General features: G+C 39.4%; 1 protein-coding gene across 1 annotated transcript in view; it reads left to right on the top strand.

Moving 5' to 3' along the window:
- Positions 1–11,606, top strand: part of LOC112114669 (25-hydroxycholesterol 7-alpha-hydroxylase) — a 20,859-nt gene extending 9,253 nt beyond the window's left edge. Inside the window, exons 3-6 of the mRNA XM_026659703.1 lie at positions 185–775; positions 1,218–1,424; positions 7,569–7,747; positions 10,985–11,606. Of these exons, the coding sequence (XP_026515488.1) occupies positions 185–775; positions 1,218–1,424; positions 7,569–7,747; positions 10,985–11,275 (1,268 nt within the window). The 3' untranslated portion in view covers positions 11,276–11,606. The remainder of the gene's footprint in view (positions 1–184; positions 776–1,217; positions 1,425–7,568; positions 7,748–10,984) is intronic.
- Positions 11,607–17,459: the final 5,853 nt, after the last annotated feature.

Genomic DNA, 17,459 nt, shown 5'->3' with positions numbered 1-17,459 from the left:
ATCGGCCGAACCTGCGGACGGGGCAGGTAAACAAACCGGCCCGGCCCGCCAGGGGCTTTCCCTGCACAAGCGGCGGAACAAGTTTGGGAACCACTGGCTTAAATTAACATTGAATATTATTAATAATAGTAGTAGTATCACAAAAGTACTGATCTGTATATATGGTTCTTTTTCTTCTGTTCAGGTAGATATATTACCTTTATCATGGACCCATTCCAGTATGTTTATGTGATCAGAAATAGCAAGCAACTTGAATTTTATGAATTTGCTGATAAAATGGCATCAAGAACTTTTGGCTATCCCTCTTTGTCAAATTTCCCAAACCTAAACGAAAATCTGCATCGAATTTACCAATACCTGCAAGGCAAGCCTTTGGACATAATTTCTGACCACATGATGAAAAATCTCCAGCATATATTTGAATGGAAATGCTCACAAGCAACAGATTGGAAAACAGAAAAAATGTACAAGTTCTGCAGCTTTCTAATGTTTGAAGCCAGTTTTATAACACTATATGGAAGAGATCCTGCTGCAGATGGCCACAATGTTATTAGTGAAATCAGAGACAAATTTACCAAGTTTGATGCCAACTTTCCCTATTTAGCTGCAAACATACCAATTGAGTTGCTAGGAGTTACCAAGAAGGTTCGGAAGGAGCTTATACATCATTTTTTACTTCGGAACATGGCAAAATGGATGGGAGGGTCAGAAGTGATCCAAGCCAGAAAAGATACATTAGAGAAATATGAGCTGCTCCAAGATTATGACAAAGCAGGTAGGAAACTTATGAATGATTGCTTGTCTAAAATAAAATAATTTACTATAGACCTTTGAAATAAAAAGGCAAAATGGCGACCTTGAAATTTTTTATGTTCTTTCTAATTGGCTAATGATAAAATATTTTACTCTGAAACAACCATCTATGATAATTGATTTTTTTTTTTGGCTGAGGTGGTAAAACAAGATACTTAATGGTGATAATGAGAGAGATTATAACTGAGCAGCATTTACTTCCCTTCTCTTCTCCCCCCCGCCCCCATTACATTTCAAACTATTCTCATTAAGCAGAAAATTAGACTTCAGAAGCCTATTGGTCCTCATTAGCATTCACTGATCCTTGGCTGGGTCTGTGTCCTAACATCTTTTAATTAGCACACTGCAAATCTAATCAGTGTAATAAACGCTATTAATCTTCCTTTTCACTTATTTTCTCCCAGCACATCATTTTGCCTTCCTGTGGGCCTCTGTGGGAAACACGATTCCAGCTACATTCTGGGCCATGTATTATCTTCTGCGGCACCCAGAAGCTTTTGCAGTGGTGCGTGACGAAATTGACCATTTGCTGCAGTCAACAGGTCAAAAGAAAGGGCCTGGATATACCATCCACCTCACCAGAGAACAATTGGACAACCTGGTCTACCTAGGTAATTTATTTTTATCTGTTGTGAAGAAAAGAGGGTATCTTTCTGCAAACTCAGTTTATCACTCATTTCTGTTTACTGAGAAGGTGGAGGACACAGCTGCTTAATTGACATAATAACACCCATTTACATCAATTATAAATTATGTAGTTTATAGCTGTAGATACTCTCATTGCATGTAAACATTAAAGCCTAGGTAATTAACTATGCAAAGTATGCAAAAGGCTAAATCGAAGCTTTGCAATTATTTGAAAAAAGTTTATATGCCTATTAAGTTGTTTGATTCTGAGCATCTGCCGAAGTGCTAATGCATTTCAGATACTTCTGTAGTGTATTGCCAAGAAAGACCCTTTCCTGAACTGAATAAAAGTAGTTAGGAAAATCAATTTGTGCTCAAAATGTAGTTTACTATTTCCAAAACCAGTTTTATCTCTTTAGATCTTAAAAAAAGCTTGTTTTGTTTTGTTTAAAGTAACCTCAGATGTGTGACTCCTAACCAAACACAAGTAGACATATCTTTGCAAATGAGAACCAATATTTTTAGTAATAAAAATGAATAAAACCTTGAAATAATATGGAGAATCTTAAGGGCTAGGTAAGAAATTAGAGTTTTCTAGGTCACTGATTCAAATGTGAACCATGTTAGTAGACATAGAAAGTTGTTTCCATTTAGTGACTGGATTGGCCTTTGTAATGAGTTGATGGTCTCTGTTCATTTCCTAATGCACAAACACCTGCAGCACAAAGCTCATGGGGTTGATTTTCAGAGGGACAAATGGCAGTCAGGCACCTGACCCTTAGGCCACTGAAAATGTCTACCATATCCTTTGACACAAGGCTCCATTGTCACCAGTTGGTTATAGCATGGACAACCACTGAAGGAGAACATAGAGACTGAAGTTCTATTGAAGTTAATGGAACCACTTGTGTGCTTGAAATTGAGCATGTGCTTAACTGCCCTACTGGATCAGTGCCTGAATTGCTTTTCCACCCCATGAAGAGATCCCTTCAGGTTAGTGCTGAGACACATTAGCAAAGAAAGATGGGAAGAGTTTTCATTCTTTGCTCACACTGTACTTGTTTTGCAAATAATAGAAGCCTCTATTCTCCAGGGCTGTCTTATCTGGCAAGTTCACAAACTCTTACATTCACTTCTTAAAACTGAGTTGATTATCATAGAACAAATGTAAAACTGAGTTTGTTTTTTCCCCACCTTTTTGGTACAGGCTGATACTGTCATCCAACTGTATATAAACTTAGAAAGTTGGCTTCATTACAGAGTCACTGAAGTCTGTTGGTGAAGATTTACTTTTATAAATTGATAAAGAACATTTTTGATGTAGAGGAGATGGACAATGTTACTCTGAATGAATGTCCATGAACTACATGACTTTCCAAGCATGTAATCTATGTTGTTTGGGAACATGAGTAGAGCTACGTCATACCAAGGTTAATAGATGCATGGAAAAAGTTACCAGGGAAAGAATGAAAAAGTTTAAATGAGGTCAAAAGACAACTTATTGTGTGTTTGGAAGAGGAGATGGTGAAAAAACAGGAAGACTGGATGAAAGAAAATGAAAAGGATAAGCATGTTGGGCCAGACGGCCTTATCCTGAACTTAAAACGTCTGTCCTTATTGTATGTTTAGCTTTTTAAAAATTAAACAGTTTTGTAAAGTAACTATTTCATGATTTGCACCCAGTGCCATTAAGTATCAAACCAATTTAAGTAGCTCACTAAAACCATCTGATGCAAAATGTCTGATGAACAGTTCAAAAACATTAAATATATCATCCAAACTGATGTTCTTTGAAATCTTCCAGTACCTTAGTACCAGTCAATTTATATGTTTGGAAGTGAGGGCAGCAGATTCTGCCTTGGACATTTTTGTAACAAGTTTGATAAATTTTCTGATCTGATGAAGCTGAATGTTGTATGAACAGAAGCCAGCTTTCAGTTCTTCTTTCACTTTAGTCATAAAGGAACAGATACAGTCCCGCAAAACAATAAAAAAGAGAAAAATCCACATACAGCTAGGTGCATTAAATAAATGCTTTAGTGAAAAGTGACTCTAGGCTAATAATACATAGGGAAGAATGTGGGGCTGATCCAGCACTGCTTGCACACCCAAAATTCCCAGCTGCTACACTGACAGTTCTGTGTACATAAAGAAAGCAGGATCAAGCCCCATCTGTACATTTAAAGCATTCTAACCATAGCATCTGAGAACAAGTTTTTCCCTTTTCATCTCACCCTTTAACTCAGTGCATACAGAATTGGGAATTCATCCCTCTGTCCCGACATGAGTAAGATAGACCGGGTGGGATTCTTGTATGTGTATCACCTTGTCATCTTGCGCTTGTTACTCTTTTCCTGTTCTAAATGTTCTGATTCCTGCACCCCTGTTTTGTCTTACTATAGCTATAAGGACCTTTGATTCCTCATAGTTTGGAGAAGAAGAATAGTCAAGATCTGTCAAAAGAAACATCATCTTTGTTGTGGTCAAATTTTCTGGTCTAGGGAACAGTATGGCTTGACTGACTTCTGAATCCATCATTTAGACTTCTATAAAAACTAAGACCTGTCACCAAATCACAGGCCTGATTTTTTTCCCCCCAGCTATTTCTGGAACAGCACAGTTTCCTTTTTGTCCTGACTTCTCCAGGAACCAGAATGTGCTTATTTGTATGTGCAGAGTAACATACATTATTAGTCATTATGACTCACAATGGAGCTCTAATATATAGTAAACAATAATGGTATTTAGCGCACATTTTGTTCCAGCCATGTTTTCTTTATTTAGTTTATTTTATAATTTTTACATTAATTCATATTGTGAAGTATTCTTGCCCCATGACATTGCTGAATTCCAGATATTTGTTTCTAAAGGACAACTGCTTGAAAAATAATTGTATGTATATGAAAAGGTAGAAAAATTTTAAGTAGCTGCAATGCAAGTGTTAAGCATGAAAAAATGTTGCTGACATTTGAAAAAATAAATATATTCCCTAGTATGTGCTGGTCAGTACTGCTCAGTTCTCAGTAAGCCACAGATACACTTGTTTCAGACATTATCATTTATGCTGGCACACTATAATGCATGATGTAAATTATCACCAAAAATATTTGCATACTCAATAGCTATTTTTCTATAATACACTCTAATAATTATAGTGCCCTATTACCTGCTGAATGTTAGTATAAAATTAACAATCCATTATGCACAATAAGTTTTATAAAACATTTACAGATAGAGATCATGTTTAATTAAAATTAACTTGCATATGAAAGCCAAATGCACTAATGATTCGCAATGACCTTTTATTACCTGCAGTCCCTTGTTTTGGCTGGATGATTGACAGCTTGCTGTTTGGCTACCATGTTGTATTTCAGCTGACAAGACTTTTCATTTTAACTCAATTTGCCTGCCTATCACAAGCTGGTGGCAGGCCAGGCTCAAGTCACCCAGCTTTGCCTCAGCAGCTTGCTCTATTTCTCATTAGTACGCATTTATTCAGTGGAAATTGGAAGACAAATGCTTGAAGGCATGTGAACTAAGTATAGCAAATTAGGTTTAAAGACTGAATATTTATAAGTATATTGAAACAGGTTTTTTTTAAAAAATCTAGAATGAATTGAGAGCTGAGTGCTAGCTTTGGTATAAGAGAAATGAAGACAGAAGTGGGAGGGTTCTAAGAATAACAATACTATGAGATGTCTCTCTCTTTATAGAAAATATGTAAAATCGCTCTGACAACGCCTTATCAACTAACAGCCTGGCTTCCCCTTTATGTAGCACTTGTACAATGAAGTTTAGCATCTCGTGTGTGTAAGAAGGGAAAAAAATGAGGGTCATGTTCATTTGCTGCTTGGTTATCCCTTGGTATGCTTTAAATTGCCTTGTTTGTTCGGCACTAGCACAGAAACAGATGTTGCTCTACCGTGCTGGATAATTTACTGTACCTCATGGTGCAGAATGGAAGACCTCCCAAGCTACCCAGCTGGTCTGTCAGTAGCACTGGCTGGTGTCTGCTGAACTATGACAACTGCAAGTAAAGGCTGCAATTTTATTGTGCAGTTGTCATTCTTCTCAATGTATAGCTCCGGCATTCATACGGGGTTGTGGAAGGCTGAGTGTCTATTTTTTAATGTTAGACTGCAAACCCATCTAAGCTCCATTCTCCTTTGTTGATCATAATGTGACTCATTACTTTTGTCATCTAATGATTATCGGCATGATCGCTCAGAGCGAGAGCCAAGCTCGCCTTCCACACATAACTGGTACTGGAAGGTAAAACAGATTTGTCATTTACGATCTGACCGCTAAGCCACACTTTGTGCTCCATTATTGTGATTAACTTCTGCATAAGATATGCTTGCCCAATTGTCATTTGTGATACTGCAATGGGCACAGACTGCCATGCTTCCTGGGAGAATGTCAACCAATAGGATGTGACCGTGTAGCTCATGATGTTAAATGTAAACCTGCTATTTCACAGCAGCAGGTCCATAATTATTTTGCTTTTCTTTTTTTCCTCCTTATTTGATTTCTTGGGTGAACAGTGTTGCTGCATATGTCAGCTACCATTTTCATATTGTAGACGAAAGTGGTGTTATCAGCTTCATTTTTCCAAGGATGGAGACAGCACAAGAGTGGAGGCTGGACCTTTTCTTTGTACCGTGTAAAGTTTTGTTGCCAGAGCGCTGCCAGTTGAAATCTATCGTGTCAGGTGCCTTGTGGCTATCCGCAGTAGAGGCCATATTCTGGAACCAGAGTTCTTTTCTGGCTTCGTCACCAACAAGCCGATTTGACTCTGCCTGATTATAGTAACGAAGGCAGTCCAAAAGAATATGCACAGACTCACTGTGCGTCACATTGAATCACAGCGCTGGCCACACAAAGCTGACCGCAGCCTCATTTCTTTAGACAAATGCACGCTTAAGGAAAAACCTCCTGCGAGAAAGCATCCAAGGCCGCTTTATTTGCTATGCATGCTACACCAGATTTAATTTTTAGTGAAAGAACGTTTGTTATTATCTTTTTCAGATGTATCTATGCTGTGTAGCTACTGTCTCTAATAAACTAATCTTTGGGTGCAGGGATTATGGTGCCATGCTAAACACTTAGAGGAGGTTTATTTTATAATACAGAGCATTAATACAGTCATAAATGTATTATCATGTGAAACTGAAACTCTATTTTAGGCTATTTTCACACTGATGATTAGAAGGAATCAAGTCGCATATTACAGCACCCATACATGCTGGTGGAAAAATAGTCAGTTTTGATTACAAAGTGAGAGATGCAGCACTAGACAGGAGCTACATGCTGATATGCATGCTATCAGAATGATTTATGCAAATTATGCATATTATTCCCAAAGGAATTCCTCCTCAAACTGCCAGGATAAATTGCCGGAAATTAGCCATAAAATCTGTCGTGCTAGGAGCAAAAGGTGAAGGCCACTGGGAAAGCAAGGACATTCAGATTCTGGAGCCTTCAAGGATATAATGATGTTAGAAATCTTGTTTGCCATAATACTGAGAAGAATGTTTTTTCTCATGATTCAATAAAAGAATTTTCTCTTTTAAAATTGCCAAGCAAATTGTTTACATTCACTCTGAAAATAATCAAAATCAGAGTTTGGCAGCATATCTTGTTGGATATTAAAAAACGCCTCAAAATACCTCAAAATTACTACATTATTAACAAGTTAAATGATTTTTCTCACAGTCCTTCTATTACAACCGACAGCTTTTGAAAGGCAGGCTAAATAGTCTTTTCAGTGCTTTGACTGGTATTTACTCCAAAATATATGTAAATGCATAAAGCATTCATCTCTTTCGATTGTGTTGTTTTCAGCATGATGCCTGAATAATGGCTTTCCACCCAAAATTCACTACTGCCTAAAGCCTACAAGATGCCTCAGAACCATCAGTGAGAATTACATCTAAAGGTTCAGAATTGCAGCTTTTCCCCCAACCCCTCCGGGATAGTTTATTACCTCCTCGTAGTATCTAGCATGATTGGGGATTTTTTTAGCCTGCCCTACTGAACTTGTAGCGATCCAGCAGCTGTAGCCATGTATAACTTCCAATCATCTTCCATATTTTAATGCTTTTCCTTCCCTCTTTGTTTAAATTCAGAGAGTGCTTTAAACGAGAGTTTACGAATGTGCTCGTCTTCCATGAACATTCGGATCAGCCAAGAGGATTATATTCTCAAGCTTGGAGGAAATCAGGAAGTCAGTTTGAGGAAAGGAGACTGGATAGCTCTTTACCCTCAAATTTTGCACATGGACCCTGAGGTCTATGAAGATCCTGAGGTAAAACATTCAGCTGGTGCTACTCATCATACTTCAGGCACATTGCAGCAGCCGTGCTTTTTGTGATAGTTTTTTACTGCTGTTCCTTCTTGTGGAACAAATCTTCCTACTTTCAGATGTATTTTCTAGGGCCCTGTAGGTCAAAGGATTCATGGCCTGAAGAGAGAAATATGGTGATGAGACTGACTGCTACTGCTTTCAAAGGAATTGACAATTGCACATTGACTACCATAAACTTTAGGCTAAATGTGGGTTTTGTTTGGCAGTGGATCATTTGATACCCAAGAAGGGCTGAATAATAGAAGGTGCTTTAAATAGCAAATAATGTGGATCATTTAACTAAGTGCCCCCAAAGCATCATTGACTCTCCAAAGCCCTATAATAGCAGTGTCTTACTTGAGCCATATGCTTTTTCACCTCTCTTCATAGGGATTCACCCCTTTTTGGTCAATTAGTATGATGTTGTGAACTTGAGATTGTAAAGCTGTTGCTCTGCAGTGAAGCTCTGAGGGTAATTGTGTCATCTCCTTATATTTTTTTCTGAAGCTAGAGTTAATGAATATCAAAGACTGGCAATTAATCCACCCTGGCTCAGCCTTAATACGACTTCAGAAGTTCACCACCTGCATGCAAATTGAATAGTCATACTCTTACATAGATTTTACTGAAGGATTGTTGTTGCTAGTTCGGTGTGCTGTATAGGAAGTGAGATTTTACAAAGCAAGACCAGTCAATGCCAACTGCATCTTACAGAGGTGGCAGTTTATAACTAAATCATTTCTCCTCACCTGCCCCCTCATTTTCTAAGCAAGTGGTTGTTTATCGATCCTTCTCGTTTAAACACTTGTTAAGACAGTTGCAGATATATACCAAATCATAGTTCAGCTTCAGAAGGGAAATTAGATTTGTTTACACATTTTTAGAAGATGATTGTTTGGATAAAACACACAACCAGTTTAAGAATAAAAACGTGTTTATCAGGTTGCAGGAAAAGAGCCAGATTCTGATGTCCTTATTCACATTGGATAGTATTGTACTCTACAAGTAGTCCTATTGAAGTCAATGGGACTCGTTTTGAAGTGTAAGGTGCGACTCAACATAATTGAGGCTGTTTGAAGGCTGGCCAGAAGAAGAAATTATAAATGGAAGTACTGCTACAGATATGAACACAATATCTAATTTCTTAGTAAAAACCAACTATCTGTCCATATACAAAAAAGGAAAACTCGATGTATAAAATCAGTAGCTGAGCATTTCTTGAAGTCTCCCTTACTAAGTAAGTGTCAGAATGTGATACCATGTTTCCATAGATGGAGGATATTTTCTCAATATCAAATCTGCTCAGCTTTCACAGTATCGCTTTAGTTTATATACTTTATCATTTTGATGGCGAATGAGTTATCAGTACGTTGCAGAGTACATTGATTTCAACACAGAGACCCTCTCAAAAAGGGGAAAAATAACTTCTGTTGTGTTCTTGAATTTGTAGTGTGCACATCTATTGAATATGAGATGCAAACTGAATTTTATTAAAGAACAGTCTTGGGTTTGTCATATATTTGGGGAATATAATGGGTGGGAAAAGTTTTCTGGGAAAACAGGTAGCTCAGTGGATTAGTTCAGTATTAAAAGTTCACCTCTGCAGACTTTTATATTAAATTCAGGCCACTGATGAAATTAACATCTTATGGTTAGGTATCATATTACATAAGTGTAACTGTGTGTTGGTGACCTCTTTCCCCACTCCTCAAAGCCTAAGTAAATGCTAGTCAGATTTTCTCATGGACCAGCCCAAGACACCTCCACTGCTTGCTTCTCAAGATAGTCTACTGACAGCCAGGAGGCCCTGCTGATCACAGTTTAAGAACCTCTAATCTGATAGATAGAACAGGGTTCTGGTAGTCAGAAGACTAAGCCTCTCTACCACTGTTTTTTACTGATGTTCAAGAGCATTATGGAAACAGTCATTTTATTTTTCCTTAGGACATATAGAACAGGCAATCAAAAAATGTACAGTATTATTATGTTTGTATTTTTATTTAAAATTGATATATTGCAGTGTCTTTTGTCTTTCTGGCAAAGAGATAATCAATCCACTTTTTCCCCCATGGTATGGCTTGACCAGGAACCTGCCTGGTAAACTTTCTATGATTTTTTTACTATCAGCTGAGATGGTTTCTGAATTGCTTGTTCAAGTCTAACTTTCAAAAGCTTGCACTATAGCAGATGTATGCTAACTGGCCAAGTGCTAATGAGTGAACATAAGCAGCAAGTGTTTTGTTATTTTCATTCAAAGCATACATGACTATTTTTAAGTGGTTTAATTCACCATGGACTGAGCTAGGATTGCCACATCTCCTTCATTCACAAACTCAAGTTAGCCCTTAACGATGACCCTGATATTAAAGGTCTTCAGAAAGGTGTTAAATTTATGGGACCTAAGATACTAGCTAAACTTATTGGAGTAAATTCTAGAGTACTTACTCTAGAAAAACGCTTCCTACTACGGTCACTTATTAACATGTGGCCTGCTTTGCACACATCTTCCATAGCAAGCCATTGAAAGTCAGGTGTGAACAAGTGAGACAGATGGAAACTATCTTCGACTGACAAGAAAACAGATAGTAAGTTATCAGGGCTAGTTCCTGAACAATCCACACCGTGAGAGGGAATGTGGGGGTTGCAGTAGATCAATTTTCTCCTTGCCTGAAAGAGCAAAATCATTGTACCAATGGGATTTTGCCAAATTTTGCAGATTATTATTAATAGTAATGTATGTAGCCTCCTGGGTGAATAGGATGCTTCACAAACGAAAACTGTCCTCTTCCTGAGGATCATTGTCCCTGCCTCAAAATGCCCATAATTAGAACAGAAGAAGGCTTTTCCTGCACTGGCATGGACATAAATAGTCCCCTCTCTCTTCCAGACACCTGGTGGGAATGGGTCCCCACGCTGACCTGCTATGAAGCTGCGATAGCAACTAACACTCTCTCTAGCCCTTAAAGGGGCAGCACACCTTTTCCAACAACCCAGACAACAGCCCCTGCCACTTAATGTGCAGTGAGGTAATTTGAGGGTACATAAAACTCATTTTAAGTGAACAGACTAAAAAGAGGAAGCTGTCAGTTCCTTGGCTTAGCTCTTAACTTACTTCAGGGTTTTAGAAGCACCCTCTTGCAAATGAAACTGCTCATGTAACTGCTCCGTTAATTTTCACCCCCTGTCTTTTATTTTCAGGTGTATAAGTTTGATCGTTATATAGAGAATGGCAAGAAGAAAACCACCTTCTACAAGGGAGGAAGAAAGCTGAAACACTTTCTGATGCCTTTTGGCTCTGGAATCAGCATGTGTCCTGGCAGGTTCTTTGCAATGAATGAAATGAAGCTGTTTCTGATTTTATTCTTGGCTCACTTTGACATAGAACTAGTGGAAAAGAAGCCCATAGGGCTCAACAACAGTCGTATGGGCCTTGGTATCCTCTTGCCAGACTCTGATATTGCCTTTCGTTACAAGATAAGGTCTTTTTAGAAAAGTAAACTGCCTATTGCAGACTTCCCACTAAGCTCACTTTTTTGCTGTTTCCTGGCTGCGTATTTTCTTTTTAGACATGTTTGCTTTTTCCTGTTCTGCTTTCATCTCTCTCCTACTTCTGTATGTTTAAGTGAAGAGAGAGTAATGCTAAATGTCTTAGGGCTGGAGGATCACCTCCACAGACACGAGAGCAGGAGTGGCTGGAAATTGATAAGGGGGCATGGAAGAAAGCAGCAACTCTGAGACATTCACCCTGCACACAGGGCCAGCTCCAGGGTTTTGGCCGCCCCAAGCAGCCAAACAAACAAACAAAAAAAAGAGCCGCGATCATGATCTGCGGCGGCAATTCGGCGGGAGGTCCTTTGCTCCGAGTGGGAGTGAGGGACCGTCCGCTGAATTGCCGCCGAACAGCTGGACGTGCCACCCCTCTCCGGAGTGGCCGCCCCAAGCACCTGCTTGGTAAGCTGGTGCCTGGAGCCGGCCCTGCCTGCACAATACCCTGAGCCAATAGAAGTCATTAGCTGCCATTCCACACTACACCCTCTCTGCTGAGGGGGAAGTATCGCAATCGGGGTAGCCAGTGGCCGCATGCCTTTGTAACCCACATGAACCCAATGTGGGCCTCTGTCCCCCTCTAGTGGCTGGACCACATGAGAGATTTTTGTCCCCTCTGCTGCCCTGGTGCTAATATATCTGGTCCTTTAACTCAGCTCGTAGAGGCTCAGCCTTTTAGATGTAAAGGTCTTGGGTGCAATCCCACAGACAGTTGACCCATCTGGAGGTGCCATTACACCTGCTCAAGGAAACATGCTGCCCAAGGATAAAGGGGACCTGGAGAGCAGGTGGCAGAGAAAGGGGACTTTTTTTATTCCCTCCATCCCCAAGCCCCTTTCCCCTCAGCACAGCATTCACTAGAAACTGCGCAAAATCTGTCTTGCTGGTTTCCTGGGCCCACTTTCCTCTCTGATGGATTTTACTCTGGGAGGGTCCAGTGTGACCTTTGATGACCCCCAAAATTTATGATGCACAGTGAGTGTTCCATTGGCCCCTCTTCCATCCAGGCATCCTTGCACTAAAGAAAAGCTTTGGAGAAAAATACTAGTGTTTTTGTTTAGAAGACCAACCCCAATGAAGTGCTGGATGGGGCTCCTGGGAGCCCTTTCTTAAATTATACTGCCAAATGGAAAGGAGAGTGAATTGCTATCAATGGAGCTAACTTTTAAATTCCCATGGAGAGTATCTCCTCAGATCCCTCTCGTCCCTCCCCCTCACCCCGCAAAAAAACATAAAGTAACCTCCACCCCATTTCAAATCACACAGAATGAACACTGTTCTACACTCTCAATAGATTCTGTATATTTTTCAGGAACAAAAATATAAACAATTCCATCAAATGCATTTACTGGTAAATTGTTCACCTAGTGGTGCTGCCCCGTCTTGGTTATGGCTATTTTCATGTAAATAGAAAAACAAATGAATAGGTCCTTCTGCCATCCCCTCCCTGAGAAATCCAACCTCTAGTACATGGGGTTTATCACAGACTAAGGGGGTTATGACTTGTAGGAGTGTCTTGTTATTGTCCTGGCAGCATTTCACTGGCTAAGGAGTACTTTTTGAAATTCAACAGTTTGTTACTTATGCAACATGAATCAGTAACCTGAATCTACTACTGTTATAGGGCCTGATTCAAACCCTGTTAAAGTCAGTGGGAAGCTTTTGTTGACCTTAATAGGGTTTGAATCAGGCCCAAACTGTCTACTGATTTATCTGAGCCACAACACTACATTAGTTCATATTTAATGTGAGCCTGTTTAAAATGACACCATCATCTTAAAAATGAGACTTCGGCTTACTAGCATTACCAGTAACGTTTTGGAGTATTACACTTGAAAGAGATTAGAGAAGAAAACAGAATTGTTTGGCTTGTTTACTTTGTGCATTTGACATCACTTTGTATTTGCCAGTTTCTCCTGTTGTCTTTCTCACACTCACACACACACACACACACGAAGAAACTTTTCAAACTATAGAAAAATATGATTGCAAAACCACAAAAATTGGCAGGGGGATTCAAGGACAAAAGTTTCACACTAAAACTACTTTTAACATGTTTTTAAAAAGATGACTAATTTTCAAGTTGATGGTGTCATTTAATCTGTGTTTAGAACTAGAATACTATACCTACAAACTGTGAAGTAGTCTGTATCACTGACTCCTGTTTAAGATAACTTCCCACAACTCTTTAACTCCACATTCCTGATGATTCTAAAGACAGTTAAAGTGCTAGGAATTTGAGTGAAACTCTGTGTGATTAAGACAATTTTTTAGAAATCTAAAAGTGGGATTTATTTACAGAGAGGTGGCTTCTAATGAATGCCATTTTTCCCTAGTCTTTTACATATTTAAAAGCTGTGGCCTAAATAATGTTGTGGTACTTAAAGAATATTGCTATTGTACTAGAAGCTAACAACTTCAGCCTCACGCATATCCTACAGATTCTGGAAATTGTCCCCACATCAATTATACACAGTTTCTTACTGATGCTACGAGCCTGCTCTTTGCCCTTCGCCTTTATGTGGTAACCTCATACAACCATATAAATGAGCTGTGGACTGATCTTAGGGAGAGCTGAGCTAGTTGTAAGTGGGACCCGAGGGTTCTGCTTCATAAATAAGCTCCTCATTCCTGAGTACTCATGCAGATCATAGGCCCCTCATTCCCTTTTTTTCTCTCCCCAGCTGGAGACAGGGCCAGAAAGCCAGAAGTCACTTCATGTGAGCAGTGCCTGCCCTGAAGAAGTGCTCCAGCATACAATTATCATTTATAGAAGTTAGACTGGAAAGAGGTTGGAGAGCCATGTCAGCACATAAATGCTAGTTTGGGGAACCAACCTCTGCTCGGTCCCACACCAGATTTGCATTGGTCTCTGTAGTTGCAAAGCTAATTTACTGCAGGGCTGTTTTAGCTACATGGATGGGAGCAGAGACAAAATTTGTCCCATAACCATTTATAGACACACGCCTGAGTAGTAATTAGTGACTCATGCGGAGTCAAAGAACACAAAGGGAATTGTGGAAAGTTATCTCAGTGTTCTTTGAACAAGTAATTTAGAACTAAATTCCCAAGCGTTCATTCATTTTTAGTGCCTCCTTTTTTAAGTGCCCTAAATTGACAGCACCCAAGGTTTAGTGTTCAGAGATGCTGAGCACCCACAACTTCACTTGACCTCCATGGAAGCTGTAGATGCTCTGAAAAATCTGAAAAGTAGGCCGAAGGTGTCTCCATCCAATTGAGCACCAAAGCTAGTGGACATTTTTTTTAAAAGTAAGCCTTAATTTCTCTGTGCCTCGGTCTTCCTCATCTTTAAAATGGGGGGAATCTTTCCCCTCTTTTAAAGCACTTAAAGACCTATGGATGAAAAGCATTATGTAAATACTAAGGATTAGTATTATTTGTTGTTTATGCCTGAGGCCATTTAATTATTCATGTAAACTATATACCCCAAATCAGCATCACTAGAAAGACTTTCAAAGATTGGCACATCTAAGCTCCCAGGCCTCTGGGAAGAAAATTGTTTTTGTGAGATATATTGAATGAACATTTTCTCTTCATATATAATATCAATACTACCTATGGTATTGGAGTATACTTATGTTAAATGGGCTTTGCAGTTGATTAAATGCCTTAACTTTGCTTCAACATTTAATCAACTGCAAAAGCTGTTTATTGCTTGTATACTCCAGCTCAATAGAATAAAATTTGTTTTTATATACAGCCTTTCATATTCAGGTTAGTTACTAGTGTAGTGACTCTGTAGGCAAACATCGCAGCTATTATATATTCAGCCATCGCTCACGATCCTCTTGGACGTTAGAACCTGTTTTATTGAGAGAGAGAAAATGTTGACATCATTACAATGTTGACTATAGACATTATTGCTTAAATGTAAGCTGTAAAATGTCTCATGCCACAATTATGATCAATCTTTTGTTGGCATTCCATTTTGAAACAAATGTGAAGCAACTGTGAAAATAAAAGTAGGTATTTGTTTTAACCATCAGACCTTCTTTGACTCATACTGTGCTTTTAGGATTTTGAATTAGAGTATAACTTGCTGTAGAATAATTTAGTAGGACATACTGGGACAGTGCCAAAAGTGAATGAAAAACATTACTAGTTTCAGATTAATCACTGATCAGTCGGTATAAATATCTATTCAGAAATAAAACAAGTATGTGCAAACAAGCAAATAAAAATCTATATCCCCAGCTGTATCTTAAAGCATCAGGTCACAAGTAAGAAGTTGAGGCACAGTCCTGCAAGGTGCTGAGCACGCTCTACATATTTACTCACTTTAATAGGAGTATAGGGTGCTCTGCATCTAACAGGATTGAATACTTGATTTGAGGTAAAATTGGCCTTACCTTTTGTTAAATAACCAAACCTAAACCAAGCAGCGAGAGTCCCTGCTGAACAGACTCAGATCTACCCAAGCTGTATTGAGAATCTAGATGATGTCTTGGCCAGACGCCTAACACTGGCTGTCCAGAGCTGGCATCCCCTGGTAAGATCCCATCCTCGGACTTTCTACCCATGCCTAGCAATGGCGCAACCTAGTATTGTGGCCTTCTCATAAGAGTGCCTCACATACTTCAATCCATTGCAAAGAGCAAACCTCATCTTGCATATGTTAGTAGGGTCAAGCCCTGCTAAGAAGTATGTGTGAGAGTTGAGGAGATGGGGCTTTCATCCAGCTGCTCCTATGGATCATGCTTTATTAGGCAGACTGACTGGACATAACCCCCAGCAAACTGAGTCATATTGACCATGGCCAGTCCAATTAGATTTCTGTGTAACTGACACCCACTGGATCAGTCAGAGTCTGAGGTCAGTAAGCCTACCCAGAACAGACCATTTGGGTTCAGAGTGGGTGAGTGAAAGTTTAGGACCCACATTCCCCCCATGAACCATGTCAGTCCACAGTCTTTGGGCCTGAAGTGGACACACCCACATGATTAACTCTGACACATTCTAGGTGGCTTTAGCCAGTCATGAAGCCACCCAGGAATGCTAGAGTTCCATGATTGTTGCATGGGACAGGGAGCAGTGCAAGGCTGTAATCCCATCTAGGGTGACCAAACAGCAAGTGTGAAAAATCGGGACGGGGTGGGGGGTAATAGGAGCCTATATAAGAAAAAGACCCAAAAATCAGGACTGTCCCTATAAAATCGGGACATCTGGTCACCCTAATCCTATCAAATGTTTCTGGTGTGAACCTAAACCAAAAAACCAGGCCTTGAGTAGTGTTCAGTGTCACTAGAGCCCTAAAATGGATATCTGGTCATATATGTACAGACTATTTCATTGCGTACAATGTGGAATTGCCATGAATCCTTCTTTTAAAAAGTCATGTTTTTTGCTCTCTTTTGAACCCTATTCATTACCTCCCTGAAAGGCCTTGCAATGTCATGACCATCCCTCCCACATACCTAGTAGGGTTAGATAGGACTCCTCCTTACGTATGTCAGGCCAGGAGGTATTCAGGTGCCACTCAAGCCACTGGAATCTCAATTTTGCTCCCGTTTGTGGTAGAAAGGTGCACTGCCCAATCCTTTTAAAAAGTGAAACTGCTGATCAGCAACAGCTTCTTGCAGGAACACACTGCCCATGGTTGTGCCAGCTGCCAAAACTCACTGTCCCATGCCCCAGTAGCTCATCTTTTTAAATATAAAATTAAAGTTCAGTTCCAGTGCAGCCACTTTTGGGAGCTGCTGGAAGACTGTCGGACTTTTAAAGTTAATATTTTTTTAACAAGTGAACTCCTCGTGAACCAATGTGAACACTAAAATGTGAGCCTTATTGTTATGTATAGGTAATACTTAACCTTGTAAGCAATTGAACAGTCCTGTTTGAAAGGATTGGGGTGCTTCCATGTATGATTATATGAATAGTTGTGTAATTGTTTGCAAATTAGATTTGGCTACATTGCCATGTCTCTAGCAATGTGCTTTAATAAACTAAAAACCACATAATAAATGTGCTTTAGTGTACTAAAAACTACATAAGAAATGTGCTTTAGTTTACTTCGTTAAGCTATATTGTATTACACTACTCTCAGAATTGTTATTTTTTTTATTAGTAATCACTGATCTTTGTACTTCATTTGTAGGAGTAGAAATTA

Source organism: Terrapene carolina, unplaced genomic scaffold (genome assembly GCF_002925995.2).
Source record: "Terrapene carolina triunguis isolate 2854851 unplaced genomic scaffold, T_m_triunguis-2.0 Scaffold58, whole genome shotgun sequence".
NCBI lineage: Eukaryota > Metazoa > Chordata > Testudines > Emydidae > Terrapene > Terrapene triunguis.
The sequence above is the reverse complement of the archived record's forward strand: the minus strand, read 5'-3'. Positions and strand labels throughout refer to the sequence as shown.